The 27,219-nt window shown below is 44.1% G+C and overlaps 2 protein-coding genes across 5 annotated transcripts; one reads left to right on the top strand and one right to left on the bottom strand.

The window, feature by feature from the left end:
- Nucleotides 1-799: 799 nt before the first annotated feature.
- LOC129869434 (E-selectin-like) lies at nucleotides 800-11,555 on the bottom strand. Of its 2 annotated transcripts, XR_008761905.1 has the most exons (7): nucleotides 10,378-11,555; nucleotides 5,068-5,259; nucleotides 4,625-4,816; nucleotides 4,244-4,420; nucleotides 2,148-2,261; nucleotides 1,336-1,980; nucleotides 800-982 (listed from the first exon to the last, which is right to left on the bottom strand). XR_008761905.1 is itself a non-coding variant. In XM_055943844.1 (6 exons), exons 2-6 carry the CDS (start codon nucleotides 5,243-5,245, stop codon nucleotides 1,898-1,900), a joined length of 744 nt encoding a protein of 247 aa, XP_055799819.1. In that variant the 5' UTR covers nucleotides 5,246-5,259; nucleotides 10,378-11,555; the 3' UTR covers nucleotides 1,004-1,897. The 2 variants fall into 2 exon arrangements, 1 of the variants encoding a protein (XP_055799819.1); XM_055943844.1 differs by lacking the exon at nucleotides 800-982 and having other exon boundaries at nucleotides 1,004-1,980.
- Nucleotides 11,556-11,738: 183 nt separating this feature from the next.
- Nucleotides 11,739-27,171, top strand: scyl3 (SCY1-like, kinase-like 3). 3 transcript variants are annotated; one of them, XM_055943840.1, is made up of 13 exons: nucleotides 11,739-11,837; nucleotides 13,008-13,224; nucleotides 13,953-14,138; nucleotides 14,328-14,441; nucleotides 14,547-14,603; nucleotides 14,695-14,821; nucleotides 21,115-21,304; nucleotides 21,551-21,690; nucleotides 23,149-23,330; nucleotides 24,282-24,453; nucleotides 24,551-24,721; nucleotides 24,814-25,577; nucleotides 26,356-27,171. In XM_055943840.1, exons 2-13 carry the CDS (start codon nucleotides 13,060-13,062, stop codon nucleotides 26,419-26,421), a joined length of 2,334 nt encoding a protein of 777 aa, XP_055799815.1. In that variant the 5' UTR covers nucleotides 11,739-11,837; nucleotides 13,008-13,059; the 3' UTR covers nucleotides 26,422-27,171. The 3 variants fall into 3 exon arrangements, with proteins under 3 accessions (XP_055799815.1, XP_055799816.1, XP_055799814.1); XM_055943841.1 differs by lacking the exon at nucleotides 11,739-11,837 and adding an exon at nucleotides 12,096-12,425 and having other exon boundaries at nucleotides 24,560-24,721; XM_055943839.1 differs by lacking the exon at nucleotides 11,739-11,837 and adding an exon at nucleotides 12,096-12,425.
- Nucleotides 27,172-27,219: the final 48 nt, after the last annotated feature.

The raw sequence follows: 27,219 nt of genomic DNA, 5'->3' as shown, positions 1-27,219 counted from the left end.
TGTACTTGCTTCTCGTCTCCTAGCGTCTGTCCTCACAATAACTTGTTCTCAAAATGTATGTTAGCTAGCTAAGTTGGAAATGTTAGGAATACAACTCCCATCTGCTGTCGATATGATTTGAGAGCACTAGTTAGCTCCAAAAGTGGATAAGGCAGAGTTTCTAAATTAAAAAATAAGTAGTTGAGGATGTTATTAGCTAGCCAACATTGCCATGACATCGCCTGAGTGTTATCGGGGATTTCTATTGGAGAAGCGGTTTCTGCCCATCTTCAGACTGTGTTCTGTGTGGTTACAGCGTTGACTGCATGCTGACAGTGAATTCAGAGCCATTTAGTGGCTAGCTACACTACAAACATCTTTTTACCAGGTTTCTGTGAAGCAATTTTAATGACAGTCAGACACAACATACCCAAGAGTTTCCTGATTTGCAAGGGGTAGTCTGCGTTTATTTGATTGTTTATTAGAGACACCGTTTGAGATCATTCTGAGGGGATTTTGCCAGTGGTTGAATGGAGATTTGGGCATTCTGGGAAAATGTCAGAGGTTGCTAGCCCTCTTGGGATCCTTTCGTGCCACTACCTATTCTTATTCTACTGGTGTATTTGAAGTAATTTTGCTGTCTGTTGGTACATTTGAACTCAAATAGCCATGGACTATTTATTTGCAGCTATTATAAAAAGCATCGGACAGAAAATAATGGAAAAAATAAGAACATTATTAACAATGTTTGAAACGTTTATTATATTTAAAAATACACTTTTTCAACATCAAATTTAATTCTGTAACACAGTGACTGGTTTAAAAATAAATATAACTTTGGCCACTTGTGGTCATATACCAGCCAGTGGTGAACAATTTGTTCAATACAAAACTCCCTTAGGGAGAAAAAAGACATTTTCTGTAGGACCATCATGAGAACAGATGATTCTGTATACTCAACGTAGCACCTCTCTCCCAGTCAGACGATTCAAGGCTATCTAACCTACTGTCACGCCCTGACCTTAGTTTCTTGTTTATGTCTCTATTTTGGTTTGGTCGGGGCGTGAGTTGGGGTGGGCATTCTATGTTTTGTATTTCTATGTGTTTGGCCTGGTATGGTTCCCAATCAGAGGCAGCTGTCAATCGTTGTCTCTGATTGAGAACCATACTTAGGTAGCCTGTTCCCACCTGGTGTTTGTGGGTAGTTGTTTTCTGTTTAGTGTATTGCACCTTGCAGAACTGTTCGTTTGTCACTTTGTTGTTTTGTTCTAGTGTTCGTATTTATTAAAGTATTATGGACACTTACCACGCTGCACCTTGGTCCTCTTCTCTTTCTCCCGACGACAATCGTTACACCTACTACATTACAATACTGAGGAACTGTGATCCAGGTGTGACCAGCAGTTCTTCTTTGAAAACAGAGCCAGCCTGTTCCTGCAGTTGTTCCTGCAGTTGTTCCTGCTGTTGCTGTTGTTACTGTTGTTGGTCTCTATATGAGGCTGTCGATGTTGTTCCGGCTGTTGTTCCGGCAGTTGTTCCGTCTGTTGTTCCTGCTGTTGCTGTTGTTCCTGCTGTTACTGTTGTTGGTCTCTATATGAGGCTGTCGATGCTGTTCCTGCAGTGGTTCCTGCAGTTGTTCCGGCTGTTGTTCCTGCTGTTGTTCCTGCTGTTGTTCCTGCTGTTGCTGTTGTTCCTGCTGTTACTGTTGTTGGTCTCTATATGAGGCTGTCGATGCTGTTCCGGCTGTTGTTCCGGCTGTTGTTCCTGCAGTTGTTCCTGCAGTGGTTCCTGCAGTGGTTCCTGCAGTGGTTCCGGCTGTTGTTCCGGCTGTTGTTCCGGCTGTTGTTCCGGCTGTTGTTCCGGCTGTTGTTCCGGCTGTTGTTCCGGCTGTTGTTCCTGCTATTACTGTTGTTGGTCTCTAAATGAGGCTGTCGATGCTGTTCCTGTAGGTCTGTAAAGGTTCCTCAATGTCTGAGGTGCTGTTCACATCAAACTTGTTAGCTGGAAGGAGGCAATGAAGAGCATATTGATGAATATTGTCAAGTAAGAAATAGCCATTCTGAATCGAATCTGTGTTATGAAACAGGAATGTTTTTGAATTTCTTATGTCTTTCTTATTCCTAGCCAATGACTGAGTGGAGAAGATAAGGGCCTTCTTGTGTGTTTACCTTTCTGTCTGATTCGTTTGAGGAGCCATGCGGCCAGAGACAGGCCAGATAATGACACAGCGCCCCCTGCTGCCAGGCCTAGGATAGTGGGGTTCAATGGAGCCTCAGGTGCTGCTGGAGGAAACAAGAAACAACAGCGGAAAACAGTCAAACAATCTGAATCAACTGATCGGTCACATCACTGACTACAACCCTCTCAAAACATGTTCGTATTTTGGTAGCCCCCTTATGTAGGATATGCATTCATGATGCATTCATAAAGCCTTTATAACCGCTACATAAGACATACTTGGTCCTGATGACCAGCAAATATCCAAATACCCATGGTGATCATAGCCCTCATCACAGCTGAAGTTGCAGACAGAGCCCCAGTGATGTGAGGGGGCCTCACAGCTGACCTGACCCCCCAGAGGAACCACAGGAGAGGGGCACTGGACAGCTGAGAGAAGGACACACAGTGGTTAGTATATAAAAATACCACAAAAGGTAACAAACGGTTGTGAATGAAATCATGAAAATGGTTGTCGCTGGAGAGCTCATGTGTGTGGAGGACATCCATAAGGAGATAAGACCTGTAAGTAAAATGGATGCACGCATGACTGCAACTCGCTGTGGATTAAAGCGTCTGTTAAATGGCAAATATATACAGTGTATATATATATATATATTGAGTTTCTCCCCCACGGAGTTGCCCTCAGAACAGCCTCAATTCGTCGGACATGGACTCTACAAGGTGTCCAAAGCGTTCCACAGGGATGCTGGATCATGTTGACTCCAGTGCGTCCCGCAGTTGTGTCAAGTTGGCTGGATGTCCTTTGGGTAGTGGACCATTCTTGATACACGGGAAACTGTTGAGCGTGGAAAACCCAGCAGCGTTGCAGTTCTTGACACATTCAAACCGGTGGGCCTGGCACCTACAACCATACCCCATTTAAAAGGCAATTAATATTTTGGCTTGTCCACTTACCCCTTATGAATGGCACACATACACAATCCAATTGTCTTAAGGCTTAAAATCCTTATTTAACCGGTCTCCTCACCTTCATCTACACTGATTGAAATTGATTTAACAAGTGACATCAATAAGTGATCATAGCTTTCACCTGGATTCACCTGGTCAGTCTGTCATGGAAAGAGCAGGTGTTCTTAATATTTTGTACACTCGAGCTGAGTAAAACCTCTCACTTCACCTCTTTCTCTCCATTTAAACTCAGTCTATACTGTTTTAGTATTGTGTGTAAATGTGTCAATTGACTGAGATTAAACAGAGAGGAAAAGGCAAAGTGAGAGGTTTTACTCAGCCCCAAATCTGTCCATGAAAATAGGCCCCTGAAGTGAGGAATTTTTGTATGAAGGTCAATGAGATTGTGTCGAATTTGGTCAACAAAAAAATGTCATTGCTCATTTGCTATGTGAGGCTTATTTGATTGAATAGAGGTTTCGTAATGGTTATGTTTATGACCCTGGTAGTTCAGGGCTCCCGAGTGGGGCAGCGGTCTAATGCACAGCATCTCAATGCAAGAGGCGTCACTACAGTCCCTGGTTCGTATCCAGGCTGCATCACAGCTGGCTGTGATTGGGAATCTCATAGGGCGGCACACAATTGGCCCAGTGTTGTCCGGAGTAGGCTGTCATTGTAAATAAGAAATTGTTCTTGCCTAGTTAAATAAATACCTGTAGTTTTACAAATGCACTGATATAAGTGGACGCACGTGACATTTCAGCAACTTTGAGAAAAATGACTTCATATTGGAGTAGTGCCTGTTGTTGTCATAGAGATAGATGGGGGACTAGTCATTGATATAAGCCTTTTAGCAGGGAGATTGCCATTGAAGGCCTCCACCCGTTTCAAGTAGTCACCTGGGTGGGGATTCTATGAGTTGTGAACAATCGGCCAATGAAGAAGAAGGAAATGTAATACTTCAGCATTCTCGCCTCCTCCCGCCTGCCTTGCATCTTTGAGGACATGTATTTCCATTGTTAGAGTGGTCATATGTCTATCTAGTCAATAAAGACATCGGTTTAAAAACTCTTGTCAATATAGACAATGGTTTAAATCAGGTCTATTTTAAAGATGCAAAAAAGTTTGTCCTTACCTTCACAGTGTGGTATCTCCTCACTCCACTCAGCAGCTGATGTGCAGGTCACCGTGATCGCCCCCTTGAGGAGATAACCCTCAGAGCAGCTAAAGTTACAGCTGCTTCCATAGGTGAAGTATTCTCCACAGCTGATAGCACCATCCTGTGGCTGCTGGAGGGTAGGGCAGCTTACAGCTGCAAGACAGAGTGAATAGTGGTGCAGTGGTCAGTCTGTGTCCAGAAACAGTTCTAGACTGTCAGACAATTACAAAACTCTATTTGTCCTCCTAGATATTTCTAATGGAAAATGTCCAGTGTCATTCATATATTTATAGCAACTACAGATGATGTAACATGTTATGGGGGCTACGTTTACAGATATCCAGAACCTGTACACACCAACACACTGCGGCTGTGAGTCGTTCCACTGTCCCGAGGCTCCACACTGCAGGGTAACAGAGCTGGAGGCCAGCCTCTCATAGCCCTCCTCACAGGTAAAGGTACAGGTGGACAGGTAGCTGAAGGAGCCCAGGGGATGGGAGCAGGCCACGGAACCCTTCCCATGTTCATACAGCTCACTGCATAAGACCACTGAGGAGGAGAGGGCAGACCGCAGTACATGACAAAATGTGCCACGATGAAGACATTACTCAAGATACACAACAACTGAAATACAGGAGGTCTAAGCCGTCATACTGGTATAAAGACCGATAGCAAGACACTGAAGTAATTCAAAGAAAGTACAAATCAAAAGGTTACAACAAATGGTAGCTGTTATTTTATTCTCTTATTAGTCTTTCCAGAACACTTTATTTATAAGGTTAATAAGAGGATATACTTACATTCACAGGTGGGAGGCTGTTCCGACCATGATTCTGAGGCTGTGCATCTCACAGGCCCGGAGCTGCTCAGCCTGTACCCCTCTTCACAGGAATACTGACACGTCGAATCAAAGGAGAAATTCCCATTGGGGTGAGAGCAACTGACACTGGCTTTAGCGGGGACAGTGACCTCCTCCATCTTACATTCAACAACTGCCGACAAAGGAAAACAGGCAAGGAGTTACTTTTAAGAGAACTTTGAATGTGATAGCACACTTGTCATAATGACAAATTGGATCAATGTTATTCTAATGATGAAACCTAGGCCTACCTGTCACGTTCCTGACCTGTTTTCTGTTAGTTTTGTATGTGCTAGTTGGTCAGGACGTGAGTTTGGGTGGGCAGTCTATGTTTTCTGTTTCTATGTTGGTTTAAAGGGCGACCTGATATGGCTCTCAATTAGAGGCAGGTTTTTTTCATTTCCTCTGATTGAGAGTCATATTAAGGTAGGTGTTTTCACACTGTTTGTTGTGGGTGGTTGTCTCCTGAGTCTGTGTATGTCGTTGCGCCACACGGGACTGTTTTCGGTTTGTTTGTATGTTCGTTCTTTTATGTAGTCAGGTTTCCCTGTTCATGCGTTCTTCGTGTTTCATGTAAGTTCGTCGTCCAGGTCTGTCTACGTCGTTTATTTGTTTTGTAATTTTCCAAGTGTTTTTCGTGTTCGTCTTCGTCTTTAAATAAATTCATTATGTCATATTCACACGCTGCGTTTTGGTCAAATCCCTGCTCCTCCTCTTCGGATGAAGAGGAGGAGGAAAGCCGTTACACTACCTGATTCAATGCAGATGTTTTTGTCCAACTGACAGGTTACTGAAATGTATTCAAACTGCATACTATAGTTATTTATCACATTTATATACTTTTTTCAATCAATGAAATCCACCATAAAACTTTTGCTATAAGTATTGCAAATTCTTCTCTAATGACAACAACTCATTACGCTGTTAATTTGGCCTATAAATGATCACATTATTGACAGTGGTGGAAAAATTACCAAATTGTCATACTGTAGTAAAAGGAAAGATACTTTTATAGAAAATGACTCAAGTAAAAGTGAAAGACACCCAGTAAAATACTACTTTAGTAAAAGTCTAAACGCTTTTGGTTTTAAATATACTTTAGTATCAAAAGTAAATGTAATTGCTAAAATATACTTCAAGTATTAAAAGTAAAAGTATAAGTCATTTCAAATTCCCTATATTAAGCAAACCAGACAGCACCATGTTCTTGTTTTTATTTTATTTTACAGATAGCCAGGGGCACACTCCAACACTCAGAAATCATTTACAGATAGCCAGGGGCACACTCCAACATCATTTACAGATAGCCAGGGGCACACTCCAACATCATTTACAAATAGCCAGGGGCCCACTCCAACATCATTACAGATAGCCAGGGGCACACTCCAACACTCAGACATCATTTACAGATAGCCAGGGGCACACTCCAACACTCAGACATCATTTACAGACAGCCAGGGTAACACTCCAACACTCAGACATCATTTACAGACAGCCAGGGGCACACTCCAACACTCAGACATCCTTACAGATAGCCAGGGGCACACTCCAACACTCAGACATCATTACAGATAGCCAGGGGCACACTCCAACACTCAGACATCATTACAGATAGCCAGAGGCACGCTCCAACACTCAGACATTATTTACAGATAGCCAGGGGCACACTCCAACATCATTTACAGATAGCCAGGGGCACACTCCAACACTCAGACATCATTTACAGATAGCCAGGGGCACACTCCAACACTCAGACATCATTACAGATAGCCAGGGGCACGCTCCAACATCATTTACAGATAGCCAGGGGCACACTCCAACACTCAGACATCATTTACAGATAGCCAGGGGCACACTCCAACACTCAGACATCATTTACAGACAGCCAGGGTAACACTCCAACACTCAGACATCATTTACAGACAGCCAGGGGCACACTACAACACTCAGACATCATTACAGATAGCCAGGGGCACACTCCAACACTCAGACATCCTTACAGATAGCCAGGGGCACACTCAAACACTCAGACATCATTACAGATAGCCAGGGGCACACTCCAACACTCAGACATCATTACAGATAGCCAGGGGCACACTCCAACACTCAGACATTATTACAGATAGCCAGGGGCACACTCCAACACTCAGACATTATTTACAGATAGCCAGGGGCACACTCCAACACTCAGACATCATTTACAGATAGCCAGGGTAACACTCCAACACTCAGACATCCTTACAGATAGCCAGGGGCACACTCCAACACTCAGACATCATTACAGATAGCCAGGGGCACACTCCAACATCATTTACAGATAGCCAGGGGCACACTCCAACACTCAGACATCATTTACAGATAGCCAGGGGCACACTCCAACACTCAGACATCATTTACAGATAGCCAGGGCACACTCCAACACTCAGACATCATTTACAGATAGCCAGGGGCACACTCCAACACTCAGACATCATTTACAGATAGCCAGGGGCACACTCCAACACTCAGACATCCTTACAGATAGCCAGGGGCACACTCCAACACTCAGACATCATTACAGATAGCCAGGGGCACGCTCCAACACTCAGACATTATTTAGAGATAGCCAGGGGCACACTCCAACACTCAGACATCATTTACAGATAGCCAGGGGCACACTCCAACACTCAGACATCATTTACAGATAGCCAGGGACACACTCCAACACTCAGACATCATTTACAGATAGCCAGGGGCACACTCCAACACTCAGACATCATTTACAGATAGCCAGGGGCACACTCCAACACTCAGAAATAATTTACAGATAGCCAGGGGCACACTCCAACACTCAGACATCATTTACAGATAGCCAGGGGCACACTCCAACACTCAGACATCATTACAGATAGCCAGGGGCACACTCCAACTCTCAGACATCATTTACAGATAGCCAGGGGCACACTCCAACACTCAGACATCATTTACAGATAGCCAGGGGCACACTCCAACACTCAGACATCATTTACAGATAGCCAGGGGCACACTCCAACACTCAGACATCATTTACAGATAGCCAGGGGCACACTACAACACTCAGACATCATTTACAGATAGCCAGGGGCACACTCCAACACTCAGACATCATTTACAAACGAAGCATTTGTGTTTAATGAGTCCACCAGATCAGAGGCAGTAGAGATGACCAGGGATGTTCTCTTGATAAGTGCATGAATTTGACCATTTTCTTGTCCTGCTATTTATTCAAAATGTAACAAGTACTTTTGGATGTTAGGGAAAATGTATGGAGTAAAAAATACATAATTTTCTTTAGGAATGTGGTGAAGGAAAAGGAAAAGTTGTAAAAAAATATAAATAGTAAAGTACAGATACCCCCAAAAACAACATAAGTATTACTTTAACATATTTTTTACTTAACTACTTTACACCACTGATTATTTATTGACATGTTTGTTTTTGAACAAATTAATTTGCTATCTGTGGTTTAAGTTATCTAAAACTGGTTGGCAATGCCCACAGACCAGGGATGTGTAGCCTAAAGGCCAGCAGAGGGCGATATTAATCTAGTATTGAGGGTTTAATTTCACCGTCCAAACGCATTGTATGCTGTCGGCAAGGCACTTGTATCCCCCGTGGACCGGTTCGTACCTAAAACATTCTCCATTCAGGCTGCAAAATCGTTGATTTCCTCCTTAACTAGATGTTATGGCAAGAAGGCTGGGTTAAAAAAGGGGGAAAATATGTGAACTTTCTTAATGAAACACCATTGCCTGCCCAGCTAGGTAACGTTGCATAAAATGTGAGGTGCCAGGACAACAACCTCTCCCTCAATGTGAGCGAAACAAAGGAGCTGATCGTGGACTACAGGAAAAGGAGGGCCCGAACATGCCCCTGTTCACATCGATGGGGATGTAGTGGAGTGGTTTGAGAGATTCAAGTTCCTTGGTGTCTACATCACCAACAAACTATCATGGTCCAACCACACCATGACAGGAGACTGAAAAGATTTGTCATGGGTCCCCAGATCGTCAAAAAGTTCTACAGCTGCACCATCAAGAGCATCCTGACCGGTTGCATTATCGCCTGGTATGGCAACTGCTCGGCATCTGACCATAAGGCGCTACAGAGGGTAGTGCGTACAGCCCAGTACATCACTGGGGCCAAGCTTCCTGCCATACAGGACCTCTATACTAGGCGGTGTCAGAGGAAGGCACAAAAAATTGTCAAAGACTCTAGTCACCCAAGTCATAGACTGTTCTCTCTGCTACCGCACGGCACGTGGTATCGGAGCGCCAAGTCTAGGTCCAAAAGGCTCCTTAACAGCTTCTACCCCCAAGCCATAAGACTGCTGAACAATTAATCAAATGACCACCCGGACTATTTACATTTGCCCCCCCCCCTTTGTTTTTACACTGCTGCTACTCGCTGTTAATTATCTATGCATAGTCACTTTACCCCTACCTACATTTATTTTACCTTTATTTAACTAGGCAAGTCAGTTAAGAACAAATTCTTATTTTCAATGACGGCCTAGGAACAGTGGGTTAACTGCCTTGTTCAGGAGCAGAATGACATTTTTACCTTTATTTTTGGGGCAGCAGCGTAGCCTAGTGGTTTGAGCATTCGACTAGTAACCGAAAGGTTGCAAATTCGAATCCCTGAGCTGACAAAGTACAAATCTGCCGTTCTGCCCCTGAACAAGGCAGAATGATGGCACTGTTCCTAGGCCGTCATTGGAAATAAGAATTTGTTCTTAACTCAAATTTTCAAATCAAATTTATTTGTCACACACATGGTTAGCAGATGTTAATGGGAGTGTAGCGAAATGCTTGTGCTTCTGGTTCCGACCATGCAGTAATATCTAACAAGTAATATAACCTAACAATTTTACAACAACTACCTGTAAAGGAATGAATACGAATATGTACATATAAATATATAAATGAGTGCAAGATGCAGTAGATGGTATCGAGTACAAAATATACATATGAGATGAGTAATGTAGGGTATGAAAACATTATATTAAGTGGCATTGTTTAAAGTGGCTAGTGTACATATGAGATGAGTAATGTAAGCATTATATAAAGTGGCTAGTGATAAATTGATTACATCAATTTTTCCATTAGTAATGGCTAGAGTTGAGTCAGTATGTTGGCAGCAGCCACTCAATGGCTGTTTAACAGTCTGATGGCCTTAAGATAGAAGCTGTTTTTCAGTCTCTCGGTCCCCGTTTTGATGCACCTGTACTGACCTCGCCTTCTGGATGATAGTGGGGTGAACAGGCAGTGGCTCGGGTGGTTGTTGTCCTTGATGATCTTTTTGGCCTTCCTGTGACATCGGGTGGTGTAGGTGTCCTGGAGGGCAGGTAGTTTGCACCCGGTGATGTGTTGTGCAGACCTCACTACCCCCTGGTGAGCCTTACGGTTATGGGCGGAGCAGCTGTTGTACCAGGCGGTGATATAGCCCGACAGGATGCTCTCGATCGTGCATCTGACTTGTCTAGTTAAATAAAGGTAAAATAATGGGCTGGGAAACTACAGCCCTCAGGGGCCAGAGTGAGTGTCACACTTCCCCCCCATCCCTAGCAAACATAGCTGATTAAACTATACCGAACAAAAATATAAACGCAACAATTTCATTTTTTTTACTGAGTTACAGTTCATATAAGGAAATCAGTTAATTGAAATAAATTCATTAGGCCCTAATCTATGGATTGCACATGACTGGGCAAAGGTGCAGCTATACTGGGGAACCAGGCCAAGCCAATCAGAATGAGTTTTTCCCACAAAAGGGCTTTATTACAGACATAAATACTCATCAGCTGACTGGGTGGCTGGTCTCAGACAATCCCGCAGGTGAAGAAGCCGGATGTATAGGTCCTGGGCTGGCGTGGTTACACCTGGTCTGTGGTTGATGCCATATTCTCTAAAATGTCATTGGCTTATGTTAGAGAAATTAACATAAAATTATCCGGCAACAGCCCTGGAGGACATTCCTGCAGTCAGCATGCCAATTGAACACTCCCTCAAAACATGAGACATCTGTAGCGTTGTGTTGTGTGACAAAACTGCACATTTTCTGTGGCCTTTTATTGTCCCCAACACAAGGTGCACCTGTGTAATGACCATGCTGTTTAAACAGCATCTTGATATGCCACATCTTGGCAAAGGAGAAACGCTTACTAATGTAACAGTTTAACTTTAAACCGTCCCCTCGCCCCGACACGGGCGCGAACCAGGGACACTCTGCGCAACAACGACGGTCGCCCACGAAGCATCGTTACCCATCGCTCCACAAAGGCCACAGCCCTTGCAGAGCAAGGGGAAACCCTACTTAAGTCTCAGAGCAAGTGACGTAACTGATTGAAATGCTACTAGCGCGCACCCGCTAACTAGCTAGCCATTTCACATCCGTTACACTAACAGGGATGTAAACTTATTTCTCCACAAAATTTGAGCGAAATACACTTTCTGTGCGTATGTAACATTATTTCACTTCATGAAACATGGGACCAACACATTACATGTTGCGTTAATATTTTTGTTCAGCTTAATCGCATTCTAAACTGAAGGTCGTGATTAGTTGATCATTGGAGTCAGGTGTGTTAGCTGGGGCAAAAGTGTGACACCAATCAGGGCCCCGACGACTGGAGTAGGCAATGGCTCATGTCAAAAAAATAATGCATAGCCCGCCGCTATTGCAGCCATAAAGGTAATGATTGCAGTTAGGTAAAGTAGCATAATATGTTGCGTTCTACCAGCGTTTTCTCGTACCACTATGGCATTGACCATTTTGTATTGATAAAGAGGGTAACGTATTTTGATTTTTATATCATACGGATTTAATCACCAAATACTGCACGATACCAAATGAACGAACTGTTTAGAACAACTGTAATTATTTTATAGTTACTTATTCGTGGTTGTTCAAACGCCAATTCATATTTGATTCTAATGCCCTGCCCGCCTGCCACTGGCTTTTATTTAATGGTTTCGTCCTAATCGTTGACAGGAAGAGCCGGTTGTTTACAGTTGGTACACAGGAAGCGATTTATTTGCTTCACGTTAAAGTTAAACAACGAATATCTTCTCCATTGTTAAATACGTGGATTGCTAACCTATTGGCAATTGACATTATATATAAATGTTTGTCTATTGGCATGAGCATCAACTGAAGTGTCTATGACTGAAGACCAAGTGACAACCAATGCGATGACTACTTTTAGCAAGGCTAGCTTGCGAGCGTAGCCATCTAACTTAGCTGGCTGTCCATACGTAGAAGTGCCACTCAACCAAACAGGTAACACAAACTTCGATGTGACATTAACACTACTGATACTGGGTATACAACGCTATTGCCTTGCTACCTAGCCATTTGTAAAGCAACCAGAGTCTCGCTAGCAGAAATAAGATGATTAGGTTAGCTAGTAGCTAGCTAGCCAGGTGTGAACACCTTTTGCTTTCCGAGTGCCATTTTGCTGTATTAACTCTGCATGACAGGAGTCCAAGAAGGAGGTTAGCGTGACCTGGTTATATCAACAGCATTCAACCATGTCAACTAGCCAGATGTGTATCACTTAACATGCAGATACTAGTTAGCTACGCTGCCTAGCTAGCTAACTATCTGTCATCTGATGATGATGATGATGATGATGATATTTGATTTATTTAAAATTAGGAACTATTGATGATTATGGTTTAGACAAATTATTGAATATATGTGAACTTGATACTGAATTTGTACTTTGTATAGTTTATTTCATGATGTTGATGTGCTTCTGATGGTGTTCAGTGTCTGTTTTTATGTGGTGAAGTTGGGGAAAAAAAGGTCCACAATGTGGACAATAAAGTTTTTCTAATTCTATTTTAAATCCCTGTACAGTGTGATCGTCAGGCACTGCGTCCCGAACAACCGCATCGAGGGGTGAGCGACCATGGGCGCGGAGAGCAGCGCTATGCGGAGCATCATCTTGGAGGAACCGCTCCTAACCCTGCCCTCAGGGCTGACCATGTACTCTGCCGTGCTCCAGGATGGCAAGCCGGCTTCTGTGTTTGTTCACAAGCAGGGCAACGAAGACAAAGTCAACAAAGCTGCTAAGGTAAACGCATATGGTATCTACATGTCTTCCGGACAGAGTATGGCGTCACCCATGCGAGTGACACAGCCGTCTGATTGTTGCCTGGGTACCAGTCTGTTTAGCTGTCATTCCACTCTTTGCCACTCACTGTCACTTGTTGTCATGCCATGTTTAGCATGAGAAGGAGAGGAGTGTTGACAAGGCGCAACGCTCGCTTACAATTATTCAAGCAACTAAGTGGAATGTTATCACAAACAGACTGGATTTCTCCAGGCTAGTCACATTTGGGCAAGGCATCACCAGTGTCTCTGTCTGCTGCCCTGGCTGTAATATATCCTCATGATAAATGGTCACTTGAATTTGTCTGAGCCTTGTTGTGTTATATTTAAGCCCTAGCAGACAGTCTCATCCAGAGTGACTTACAGTAAGTGTGACACATGCTGCTACTCATGATGTGAGGCTACTGGAGGGCAATGATGCTCCCTTGTGTATGTAGCTGCCATTACCAAGGAAATCACTTACCATCCCTTTGCTTGAGTGTGGTATTGTGAAGAAAAAAACCCATCAATGTGATAAGGAAGCACAGCGTTAAAAGGGATAAGGCTACATCCACATCCCTCCAGCCTCTCCCCTCTCGTCCTGTACTGCCTTTTATCACCTGAATAAATTATAGTTTTACATTCATCCTACTTTATACAGGAATGAGCTGCTGGAACAAAATAAGAGCCATTAATGAATGTTCCCTGTAGCACCTGAAGACCCTGAGGCACCCGTGTCTGCTGCGTTTCCTGTCATGCTCAGTGCAGGATGGGGGTATCCACCTGGTGACGGAGCGTGTGCAGCCTCTGGAGCCCCTGCTGGACAGCCTGACTCCGGAGGAGTTGTGTGCAGGCATCTATGACCTGCTACAGGCCCTGATTTTCCTGCATGAGAGGGTAAGGAACACACACACACACACACACACAGACACTATTAATGAAGAATCCCTGCAGGCATCAATTTTTTTTCACACGACCAAAGTGTTGGACGGGAACGTTTTAACATTTAAACTCTCTCACATGATTCTGCGCTGTTCCCTATTGGTTGTCATTTCTGTTATAACATGTCGTCTTTCTCCCCATCAGGGAAAATCGAGCCACAACAACGTCTGCATGTCTTCTGTGTTCGTAAGTGAAGACGGCCATTGGAAGCTGGGGGGGATGGAGACTGTCTGCAAGTTCGCTGAGGCTACCCCGGAGGTGACTGACAATTCAGCTGGAAAGAAATAACTAATCTACTTTCCATCACTATTGTCTGTGGTTATTTTAAGTGTTTTTAAAGTTCTATTCTATTGTCCACCTCAGTTTCTCAGCACCATTCAGAATGTGAGGGAGACCAGTACTGTTCCCCCGGAGGAGCGGGTAAGGTTAACAGGCCCATCACTGTTATTATTAACATTGCATAATTACCAATAATAAAACAGTCTTTAATTGATAGAATCATTCTTTGCAGGTGGAAGGCTTTAAAACGCTGGCAGATAAGCATGCACACTCTCGAGACTGCTTCTCCTTTGGAATGATGGTGGAAACCCTCATCCCTCTCCTGAATTTGAAAATAAATGATTCTCTCAATGGCTATGGTGAGTGGAGAAGCTTTAAAGCCTCAACCTGATTGACTGTTGGGATGTTGAATTTCAAACCTTGAACAGCACACTTGTACACTATGATGGAATGGCTTTTTTTCTTATGGAAATGAACATGATGCTTGAAAATCTCTGACTGTGACGCTCTCTTTCTCCTTTGCCTGGTCTTCTGCTCATCCTCCCTGTCCTCTTCCTGCCATACCTCTTCTCTCTTTCCCCACACTGAGTGTACAAAACATTAGGAATCACCTTCCTAATACTGAGTTGCACCTCCCCATTTTTGCCTTCAGAACAGCCTCAATTTGTCGGGGCATGGACTCTACAAGGTGTCGAAAGCATTCCACAGGGACGCTGGTCCATGTTGACTCCAATGCTTCCCAAAGTTGTGTTAAGTTGGCTGATGTCCTTTGGGTGGTGGACCATTCTTGATACATGGGAAACTGTTGTGTGAAAAACCCAGCAGCGTTACAGTTCTTGACACAAACCAATGCGCCTGGCACCTAAATCTGTTATCTTGCCCGTTCATCCTCTGAATGGCACACATACACAATCCATGTCTCAAAGGTTAAATAATGATTTTAATCCGTCTCCTCCCCTTCATCTACACTGAGTTTGAAGTGGATTTGACAAGTGACATTAATAAGGGATCATAGCTTTCACCTGGATTCTCTGACCCTACGAGGTCTGGAGCCTGCTAGTTTTCTGTTCTACCTGATAATTAATTAGTTCCTGGTTAGAGGTGAACAATGGAACAACTGGCTTGTAGGTCCAGAGTTGATTTTGAGAGGTCTATGTCATGGAAAGAGTTGTAAATGTACACTCTGTATTAGGGCTGAACCCAATTTAGTCGACTGGTCAATTTCTTTGGGGTCGTTAGGCTGTTGGTCGACCGAGATTGTATTTAGTCGAGCAGTAATATATATTTTCGCCCATCTCAGTGAACTAATCCATTGCAGAGGCCCGAGACTAAAAGCCAATTTACGCTTGATCCGAATATGTGGTCGGAGGGTGTGGCGTAAATGCAGAGCCTCACAAATTTTGTAACAATGCGGAGGGCTCTTATATAGCTTCGCATTGACATGATTGGTTAATGGTAGGTGGGTGCGGTACATCCTGTATAAACACGAGCTCACTTCCTTGACAACGGCTCTGCGAAGCGCAAGCAGTATGAATGCCCTGCCTTTCTGCTGTCGTATCACCATAAATGCTGCATGGCCGATGTTGGATTGACTATACGCCCAGATGCACAATGCACTTCTCTCTCCAGAATGCACTCTCTCCTGCCAATTGGTGCACATTCATTGTTTCATAACTTCATTGTGTGAATTGTTTGATTACTAGTGTATATCAATTCCCTGTTTACATACAGTATATCACCAGTACTACGTTTACCATTAATTCATATCATTTCTAATCTACAATGTTGTTGTTACTTCGGTTATGGTCATTTTGTTTAATGCATTCAATATTATTATTCCAGTCTTCACGTTATCATTGTCGGAGTGGACCCATTGTTTAGGCCAGACCCAAGTTAAATAGTTGATACAGTGTTTGAAGTTCGTTGCAGACAGGCCATGTGTCGCCTTAGTGATTTATAGGATATTTATTTTTATCAGGATATTTTCTACCTGCAGGCCTCAACATTTTTTATTTGTTGGCTTTATGTAGGATATTTTTACATAGTTGGCAATGACAATATAAGTTTGTTTTTGGGTAGCATTTGGATTAACCAGGGCCTCCCACTGCATCACAGTGCTAGCTGTGTCACTAGAGATTCTGGGTTCGAGTCCAGGCTCTGTCGCAGACGACTGCGATCGGGAGACACAATTGGCCCAGTGTCGTTAGGGGAGGGTTTGGTTGACAGGGATGTTCTTGTCCCATCGCGCACTAGCGACTCCTCCTGTGGCGGGCCCGGTGCAGTGCACGCTGACTCGGTAGCCAGGTGTGCGGTGTTTCGTGCGACTGGCCTCCGTGTGTCTAGAAGCAGTGCGACTTGGTTGGGTTGTGTTTCAGAGGACGCGCGGCTCTCGACCTTCGCCTCTCCCGAGTTCATAGGGAAGTTGCACCGATGAGACAAGACTGTAACTCCCAATTGCTCCCCAAAAAGGGTAAAAAATAAAATATTAGCATTTTTATCAACCACATGACAAAGATTTTGCAATATGAAAACATTATTCCCAATTAAACTCGTAAAAATGTGCATATGAACACCATAACTGGCGATTGGTGAAAACGGTAAGATAAATTCGTATTCAAAATGAGAGGTTGCCAACTCGTTGTAGCCGATTACCATCAACTTCAGGAGAGTAATGGTCTCTGCAGGAGCGAGAGGAGAATAGTTGGGTCAGGTTAAGTGTTTTTTTTATATTTTAAATAATAATAATTTTGTATTTTATTTTTGGGGTTTGGTTATCTAGCGTTCTGGCATCCTCTTGGGGCATTTGTCTTATTTCATCAAACCGTAAGCTTAGAGCATCAGACGAGCTCAATCCAGATATTTGATTACATCACATAGGGTGTGTCTATATATGGAAAAATACACGTTTAAAATTCAGACCAATCGTGTGATCGGCAGAAATGACATTTACTCCTGAGGTGCTGACCTATTGCACACTACTACCACTGATAATTATTTGACCCTGCTTGTCATCTATGAACGTTTGAACATCTTGAAGAACAATCTGGCCTTAATGGCCATGTATTCTTATAGAGATGAAACGGTATGAAAATGTCATATCACGATTATAGATACCAAAATGATCACGTTATCAGTATTATCGCGGGATTGTTAAAATGTGCTGGAAATGTTCAAGAAGTACTGATACACGCACACACTGAAATCACTTCAAGTTTTATATTGAAAACCAACAACCAATCAGCAGCACTATGTACTTTTTGTGTGTAAAAACATTAACATTCAAGATGGAGCCATGAGAGGTGAAAGTTCCCCTAGTGCAGGTTTAAATGAACGCAACCTTAAGTAAGCACATCAAACATGCATATAAAAACATCAAGTAAAGCAATGTGCATGTAAGAACAATAGAACCATATGTAAACACATCCAATGTGCATGTAAGAACAATAGAACCATATGTAAACACATCCAATGTGCAGGTGTTGACATTAAAATAACAACACAAAATATATAATCCAATCAACAGCACTGATTTGTATGTCTGTTCTTTCCTTCATAAAGGAATAAGGTGCTACTGGCATAACATCCTGTATGTATATTTACTGTCCGGTTTAAGTATTGATCTGCGAGGGGAGACAATGTGCCCGCAGGCACTGAACACTATTCTCTGATGGCACGCTGGTTGCTGGGATGCACGAAAGCTTCCTGGCAACCCTGGCAAGGTGAGGCAGCTCTGATGCAGGGCCCCTCCACCACACCAGTGGATCCTCTTCTGCTGGAATGGGTGGCAGACAGGTGGACTTTCCTCTTATTTTACACTCTTCTGGGGTGGTTGGAATCTGACCCTCTTTACCTCAAGGCAGCAGAGAGGTGATCTTTCTCAGCATCCCAGCCAGGCCTTTTCCCTCTGATGCCACTGTGGGGGTGTTAGTGCTGCTGGTGCTTTGTGGTTCTTCCCTGACTTGTGCAGCTGCCAGCTTCAAGGCCTCCTGGACACAGCTGTGTCAACTTTTGCAGCCTCAGGCTCATCTAACAAGCTCCTTTTTGAAGCAGGGGGTCAATGACACAAGGCATGTGCATGACTCTCTTTGCCCTCTCTGTGTATCTGTTGTTAAGGTCTTCTCTGTGTGTATCTGTTGTTAAGGTCTTCTCTGTGTGTATCTGTTGTTAAGGTCTTCTCTCATTACCCTTTTCATCTCCTTGGTCAGGGATGGCTCCGTATCCTTTTCCACCAGAACATCACGGGTGATGTGGTCCAGGACAGGCTTGATGGCTGACAGTGTCTCTGGGGCAAGTCATCAGATGCCATGTTCCTCTTTCTCCAGTCAGTGTTGCACAGACTGGCTGCTGTTGTCTGAGGAAACATTCAAGCATCTTGTGTGTAGATCCCCCATCGGGTCACCACATCATGGATCAGAGCCTTCGGTGGCATGTTGAGGGCAGCTTGCTTTTCTCTCAGTTCTCTCCTTCTCTTCCAGCTCCGTGAGAAGCCTTGGACCAGATGACGGCAGGCCTTGACTGTTGTGTCAACTCTCTGAATTTTCAGAGCCTTTTTGAGATGGTCAGGTTCAAATGATGGCCAAAGCACCAAGGCCACAAATCTGGGAACTCTTCAAAAGCCTTGATCATGTTTGTTCTGTTGTCTGTGGTTATGCAGACCAGGTCTTTCTTGTTGCCCCCCCCCCCCCCCCCCCCACACACACACACACTCTTCCAGCATATTCTCAAAAAACGTTCTGATGTTGTGATCTTCTGGGAAGAACTGTGTTTCCAAGCACTTTGATTCCAGTTACCAGTCTGGGGTGAGGTAATGGATAGTGAAGCTGATGTAGGGTTGACCACCTCCTGCTTGCACTGGTCCAGAGGTCAGTAGTTGGCAGCAAACCATGTGCCTTTGAGCCAAACTTTTTCCAACATCAGCTTTAACCTGGTTGTACAGGTTTGTGATTTCAGTCTTGGAAAAGAATGTTGGTGATGCCACTTTGTAGTGAGGCACGGCAACCTTTATCAGCCTCAGAAAGCCAGGCCTCTCAACAATATGAAATGGCATCACGTCCTTTGCAGTGTAATATGAAAGGGCTGCAGTGAGGTCTTGAGCATGTTTTGATGTGGGTACATAAGCAGCCTGCCTTTTGTAAATGCTTTCTGGAGTGTCTGTGTCACAACTGTAGATGAGGATCAACCAGTAGCATCACTGGGTTTGCCTGCTGCACGCCCACTCTGTAAACTGTAGATGAGGGACCAGTAGCATCACTGGGTTTGCCTGCTGCACGCCCACTCTGTAAACTGTAGATGAGGAGGGACCAGTAGCATCACTGGGGTTGCCTGCTGCACGCCCACTCTGTAAACTGTAGATGAGGAGGGACCAGTAGCATCACTGGGTAAGCCTGCTGCACGCCCACTCTGTAAACTGTAGATGAGGAGGGACCAATAGCATCACTGGGGTTGCCTGCTGCACGCCCACTCTGTAAACAAGGAAATAGCAAATGTAGTGTTGTTATTATTGGTGTAACATTATAATTATTATTCACACACATCTTCTTGTGTTGCATTTGAATATATGCCATGCACAATATGGCATAAATACAAATGAGTCTTAAGACAGTGATAGTAATTGCAATGAGCCCAACAATTGACACAGGAGTCTTGTATAGGTGTGTGTGTGTATATAGTGTTTCTCCTGTTGGAACACTTTTACAACCAAGTCGACAAATGATGAATTTTAAATGAACAAAATATGTTGGTTGGGTGACTAAACTACATAAGGTGTTATCATGTGCAAAGGGAGAATAGTCTGCAGACACACGACCCACACAGCAGCAGAACAACGGGTAGTGTTTATTACAAGAGTAGGTAACACTGAAAGCTTCAGTTTACCTTATTGACAAGCTATTAGCAAATTAGACAAACCATGACATTTTCCCCCATTCCCGAAGTCCCTGCATTGAGCTAAAGGTTAACTTCCCTTGCATTCGCTATAAAGTGGTGGTCACAAAGGTCACCCTGTTTGCATGTTCTGCAGACAGGATGACCATCTTCGATTTTTAAGTTTCCCTCCGCACTCTTGTAAAAGCCAAAATACAATCACACTTCATATTTGGTCCTCTTAGAAGGCTGGAAAATCTCCCGAATGCTGTCACTGCCTTCCGCCATGTTTTCACACAAAACAAAACCCACGTTGCACAGCTGCACCTGCGTCAGACTGTTGCTAACTTTGGTTGACGCTGGACAGTATTTACCGTGAGTTTTTCAAACTGTGGTAATCAAACACGGTTTTAATGATGATTCAACATTTGAAACAGTAATACTAACCGTTGGGAAATTTTCCCATGTTTTATCATGTAACCGTTTCATCCCTTGTACTCTTATCTCCACCCGGTACAGCCAGAAGAAGACTGGCCACCCCTCAGAGCCTGGTTCCTCTCTTGGTTTCTTCCTATGTTCCTGCCTTTTTTCTAGGGAGTTTTTCCTAGCCACTGTGCTTCTACATCTGCATTGCTTGCTGTTTGGGGTTTTAGGCTGGGTTTCTGTATTAGCTTTGTGACGTCGTCTGATATATAAAAAAGGGCTTTATAAGTACATGTTGATTGATTTTAAAAGTGCAGATTGTCAGCTTTTAATTTGAGGGAACTCACTGTATCATCTCTTTCTTTAGTCTCTGAAGAGTTATCAGGCAGTCTGAAGAGGACTCTCCAAGCAGGCCTGTTGACCTCTGATCCACTGTCTCGGCCCTCCCTCAGCTCCCTACTCACTCACGACTTCTTCAGAAATGACTTTCTGGAGGTCATGAATTTTCTGAAGAGCCTGACCCTGAAGGCCGAAGAAGAGAAGAATGAATTCTTTAAGTGAGTGAGTGACTGTGTGTGCATATTAATTAGGCTGTTAGTGATTGTCGGTGACAGCTCTGCCTTTGTCATCGTTCCTAGTATGGGCTGACCCTGTAAAACGACTCCTTTCACTGCACCTATCCGGTGTATGTGACAATACATTGTTATCTTTGAGATTATTTATTTTCCTCAAATAACAAAATGTCTGCCAATTAACTTGTTACTGTCTGAGCCCACAGAAAGTATCCTCTGTCTGTACGGTAGGTTTCTGTTGGACCGGGTGCAGAGCCTGCCAGAGGAACTGATAGCAACGCGTCTTGTCCCAAAACTTCTCAATGGGATGGTGTTTGCTGAACCCACTGCTGTGAAGAGCTTTCTGCCTCACCTCTTAAAGCCAAAGAAAGGTTTGTATTTTTTTGATATTTATTGGCTATTTATCACCCGTGTGGAGCACTCTGGGTCAATGACAAGTCACCTGGGTCTGACAACTTGGATGGAAAATTACTGAGGACAATATTGCCACTCCTATTTGTGATCTCTTCAATCTAAGCCTACTAGAAAGTGTCTCCTCAGGCCTGGAGGGAAGCAAAAGTCATTCCACTACCTAAAAGTAGCAAAGCACCTTTTACTGGCTCCAACAGCCGACCAATCAGCCTGTTACCAACCCTTAGTAAACGTTAGGGGGGGAAATTGTTTGCCCAGATGTTATTTCACAGTAGACAAATGAGCAGATTTTGAGCTTATAGGGAAGGGCATTCAACATGTACACAGTTTACACAAATGACTGATGATTGGCTGAGAGGAATGTATAATACAATTATTGTGGGAGCTGTTTTGTTAGACTTCAGTGCAGCTTGACATTATTGATCATCATCTGATGCTGAAAAACGTGTTATACCAGGGATCGGGGTGGGGGCCACAAAAAAACAATTCGTCATGAGGGGCTGCAGTGGCTCTTGGGTCTGCGCACCCACATCACCCCCCCACCCTGCAAGCAAAACATTGTAGCGACCCCCTCTCGTGAAAGCGAAGACAAAGTTTATTTCCTGCAATTATGCCCATTTTGCCATGTGGCGTAGAGAACATGGTGCCGTTTTGAAAGCAGTCACGCATGTCCTCCAGGGCAGCTGTCAATCTTAACTAATGACTTGGCTCTGAGTCAAGTCAGTGTGTCTGTGTATGCAGATGACTCGGTATATTCAACTACCACGGTGACGTCACTGTGACGTCACTGCAACGCTTAACAAAGAGCTGAAGGTAGTTTCAGAATAATAAAGAAAAAAAGAAAATGGTCCTAAATATTTTAAACTATTAAAACATTGTGTTTGGGACAAATCATTCCCAAACCTCAACTAAAATCATGTAATGAATGTGGAAATTGAGCAAGTTGAGGTGACTAAACTGCTTGGAGTAACCCTGGATTGTAAACTGTCATGGTCAAAACATATTGATACAACAGTAGCTAAGATGGGGAGAAGTCTGTCTATAATAAAGCGATGCTCTGCCTTCTTAACAACATTATCAACAAGGCAGGTCCTAGTTGTCACACCTGGACTACTGTTCAGTCGTGTGGTCAGGTGCCACAAAGAGGGACTTAAGAAAATTTAAATTGGCTGAGAGCAGGGCAGCACGGCTGGCCCTTGGATGTACACAGAGAGCTAATATTAATAATATGCATGTCAATCTCTCCTGGCTGAAAGTAGAGGAGAGATTGACTTCATCACTACTTATTTTTGTGCGTAGTATTGGCATGTTGAATGCATCGTGTTCTGTTTAAAAACCCTTTTTTATCAAGTTTATTTACAAGGGATTACACACAACGAATATATTTCACCAGGTTTATAATCTGTCTGTGTTGACAGATTGTGGCGGGAGTGAGGAGTGCCTCCTGTCTGTCTCTCTCTACAGAAAACATGTGGTTCCTCAGCTGCTGAAGCTCTTCAAGGTCAACGAGGAACACGTCCGGGTCGTGCTGCTGGCTCACATTCACGTCTACGCTGAGTGTTTCTCCCAAGATGAGCTGAAGAACCACATCCTACCTCAGGTCAGACACTCTAGAACCACATCCTACCTCAGGTAAAACGCTCTAGAACCACATCCTACCTCAGGTCAGACAAACACTCTAGAACTACATCCTACCTCAGGTCAGACAAACGCTCTAGAACCACATCCTACAAACACTCTAGAACCACATCCTACCTCAGGTCAGACACTCTAGAACTACATCCTACCTCAGGTCAGACACTCTAGAACCACATCCTACAAACACTCTAGAACCACATCCTACCTCAGGTCAGACACTCTAGAACCACATCCTACAAACACTCTAGAACCACATCCTACCTCAGGTCAGACACTCTAGAACCACATCCTACAAACACTCTAGAACCACATCCTACCTCAGGTCAGACACTCTAGAACCACATCCTACAAACACTCTAGAACCACATCCTACAAACACTCTAGAACCACATCCTACCTCAGGTCAGACACTCTAGAACCACATCCTACAAACACTCTAGAACTACATCCTACCTCAGGTCAGACACTCTAGAACTACATCCTACCTCAGTTCAGACAAACGCTCTAGAACCACATCCTACAAACACTCTAGAACTACATCCTACCTCAGGTCAGACAAACGCTCTAGAACCACATCCTACAAACACTCTAGAACCACATCCTACCTCAGGTCAGACACTCTACCGACCATTTTCATATTTGCTGATGTTACTGACTGGGTTTGAAGCCGGGTTGTCCATTTGCTTCAAGACTGTTACCCCACTGATGTGAACCTAGGTATTAGGGTTCCCCGGAAAGTTACGACCAGATGAGTGTGGTTCACGTCCCATAAGTTTCAGAAACATTATACGGTAATGCAAATGTTGGAACCACAGACCTGTTCAGTATATTTAGTCTTTGCTGGGGTTTGCCTTGTATGTTTTGAAAACACTTTCAATTCAAGATCTCTTCCTCCCTCCCTTGTAAACTGCAGGTGTTGCTTGGGATGAGAGACACAAATGATTCTCTGGTTGCCATGACGCTGCAGAGCCTGGCTGTGCTGGTGCCGTTGCTAGGTGCCCAAGTGGTGGTGGGTGGGGAGAGGACCAAAGTGTTCAAACGCACCAGGCCCAACTTCACTAAGTCTACTGAAGTCACCCCAGAAAGTAAGAAACACATAAGATAACGCTTGTCTTTTTTGATTTCATAAAACTGCAGTGTTGCTAGTCATAGTTCCCTACAAAACAATTAATCCTTCTCTAGCCTCTCCAGTTCACATAGTTGGAGAGTCCCATCCCCAGATGGCCCAGCCCTCAAAGGTCCTGAGTCTGTTCCCCAAACCGGTAGCAGTGAGAGGGGGGCTGGTCCTGGGGAACATAGACAGCCTTCAGGCCAGAGAGACCCCCGGGATATTCGCCCTGCCACCCAAATCAGGTAAGGAAGTAATACTGGGAACTTTACCTCTTCCAATTCACTCACATTCAGTGGTTGAAGTTTATACCAGTCTCATCTGGCCCTTATTCCAGGTAGTAGTAGAGAGATGTCTCTACCCCTGAATGGCTTCAGCAAAAACGAGGAAGAGGAGTCCTCCTACAGTCCCGACCAGCCAGGAAGGACAGAGGGCCGGAGTCAGGCCGAGGACTGGCCAGATTGGAGTGACCCAGAGGAGGGGGAACAGGAGCAGCCAGTCCAGATACACATGCAGGCCTCCGACAGAACGCGGGACGAAGAGGAGGAACCATGGGATAACGTCGAGGACACAGAGCCCACGTTTGACCTCTCCCCCACCACGCCCATACCAGACCCTGTCGTTCTAACCTCCCCACCCAGAGGGGCCACTGCACCACCACCACCCCCCCTCAGCCTGACGGCCGAGCCCCTGCGAGGGGGGTCCAAACCCCTCAAACTGAGCTATAACCTCAAGGCCTTTGAGAGGAAGACAACGGTAACGTCTTCCTGGGATAACGGCTGGGGGCAGGAAGAAGAACCGCAACCTAACGACGAGCCCAGGCCCAAGCTGCACACCGCACGCAAGGATGGCGGCACGAGGGTTCTGGGAGAGGAGTTCACCATCGAGGTGAAGAGGAAGCAGGAGAGAGACCCGGAATTGGACTTCTTTGCAGACATGGAGCCGGACATTAAACTATCGTCTGCTGCAGCTCTGCTGCTGCCTGTGAAGAGCGATGTTAGTGATACTGGGCTGCTCACAGCTGCACCGTCAGAACACACTGAGCCATCTGTAGACACACTAACACTCACCGCCAAGTTCGCAGCTGCCGACCAGACGGAGGTGAGTCCATGTGAAAGAAACAAAGTACTACTACTCTCTGTTACTAGGTAGGTGCTGGGTCGCTTGTGCCCCACTGGATCACTTCAAAAAGCAATACACTTCTTTCACCAGTCCCTCACTGAGATATTCACAGAATCCAGGGCTTGAAATTTTAAAGGGGATGCGATTTTTTTTTTTATTTTTTATTTATTTTTTTATATATAAAGTCAAACGGCTAAGAATTCCAGAGCTGATCTGTCGGGTGCCTCCCCAGTGATTTTTAAGTCTGTTTCCCAAATTCAGTCCTGGAGAAGCCCCAACAAAACACATTGAAGCCCCTTGTAAACACAACTGATTCAACACACCTGATTCAACCGGTCAACAAGCACTGTGAGTTGAGTCAGGTGAGTTTGTCTGGGGCTACAACAAAAATGTTTGCTGTTGGGACTGGAGTTGGAAAACTGGTTTAAGTGAGACAACTTTATGGCAGTTGCGCCTGTTCTGAGATTTTTTTTTTTTACCGATAGTCAAAATACAAAGAATTCCAGTAGTGATCTTTCTGGTTCCTCCCCTATGTGTAGGTGAAAGGCAGACAATATATGGCATTTCTGTGTGTAAATGGCTCATTTACATTTTCTGGCAAGTGATCATGAACTTCAGGCAACCAAAATAATACTCCTGACTTTTCAGAATGTAATGTCAATCCCATGTACTATAAAGAAAATTCATCAGCGTAAGAAAAGGTCCTGCTTCATGAGTGGCCATTTTAATTTATCGCTGTATTCCTTTTATTTTCCAGACGGAAGCAGAAGGCTGGGGAGAAGGAGCTGACCTTAACTGGGGAGAGGACGAGAACACCTGGTGATTGACAGTTACCTGGCTGGATCTATTACTCAGACACGTTGTAGAGACTACATGTTGCTGGTTACTGCAGCACTTAAATTTCCAGGATGCACCTCTCCTTAACCAGCCAATCGGAGAACTGGAACACCCGCTCCAGCTGCACATCCTGTTCTAAACTGTTATCATGAAGTAATATTGCTAATGAAAAATAAATGTGATGGGATATGAGACACTGAAGAATACATTTTACAATTGAGATTTTAATCAGTTTTCAGTTGGTTAATAAGATGACCATCCATCCTGTTTACTAAGGAATTATGTCTATGGAACTTGACTTTTGTACTAGAATGATGTGAGGGGACTTTGGGATTGTTACCAGCTAGACTGGGACAGCAGACAGACGTTGGGAATCCGTCATCATAGTTTGTTGCCAAAATGTCATCCACTAAACTAGTGGACTGTTTTAACTCTAGTTTTGTGCCATACATTTCTCATCTGGCAGTTTAATTTGGATGACTTTTTGAGAAGTCAGGATACTTCGGGGGAAACTTCAAGTCTTTCCTTGCTTCCCTTTGAAAATTCTCCTCAGATCTCCTCACGTCTCTCTGCCGTTTTGAGGAGGCTGGGGAGAGCATGCAAGGAATTGAGGAAAAGACTTGACATATCCCTGGTGAGAGAGGTGTGATTTTTGGGGGGTGGGAAATGGACTTTGAATGAGAAAGATTTGACAATTTATTTGTATCTTTCTGGTGGAATAAAAGGTTTTATGATACGTCTGATTTAATTTTACAGTTCAATTGTCTGACAACCTGCTAAAGCT

This window comes from Salvelinus fontinalis, chromosome 14 (assembly GCF_029448725.1).
Source record: "Salvelinus fontinalis isolate EN_2023a chromosome 14, ASM2944872v1, whole genome shotgun sequence".
Taxonomy (NCBI): Eukaryota; Metazoa; Chordata; class Actinopteri; order Salmoniformes; family Salmonidae; genus Salvelinus; species Salvelinus fontinalis.
This window is presented reverse-complemented; position numbering and strand designations above follow the sequence as displayed.

What these genes read in the sequence shown, in the direction of transcription:
- LOC129869434 (XM_055943844.1), bottom strand. Translation starts at nt 5,245, where the DNA reads ATGGAGGAGGTCACTGTCCCCGCTAAAGCCAGTGTCAGTTGCTCTCAC. An exon ending in CTCACAGCCGCAGTGTGTTG is followed by an intron (nt 4,421 to 4,624) that starts GTGTGTACAGGT and finishes TCTGTCTTGCAG; the next exon opens with CTGTAAGCTGCCCTACCCTC. An exon ending in CAAACGAATCAGACAGAAAG is followed by an intron (nt 1,981 to 2,147) that starts GTAAACACACAA and finishes GCCTCCTTCCAG; the next exon opens with CTAACAAGTTTGATGTGAAC.
- scyl3 (XM_055943840.1), top strand. Translation starts at nt 13,060, where the DNA reads ATGGGCGCGGAGAGCAGCGCTATGCGGAGCATCATCTTGGAGGAACCG. An exon ending in TGATTCTCTCAATGGCTATG is followed by an intron (nt 14,822 to 21,114) that starts GTGAGTGGAGAA and finishes CTCTTTCTTTAG; the next exon opens with TCTCTGAAGAGTTATCAGGC. An exon ending in TACTGAAGTCACCCCAGAAA is followed by an intron (nt 24,454 to 24,550) that starts GTAAGAAACACA and finishes ATCCTTCTCTAG; the next exon opens with CCTCTCCAGTTCACATAGTT.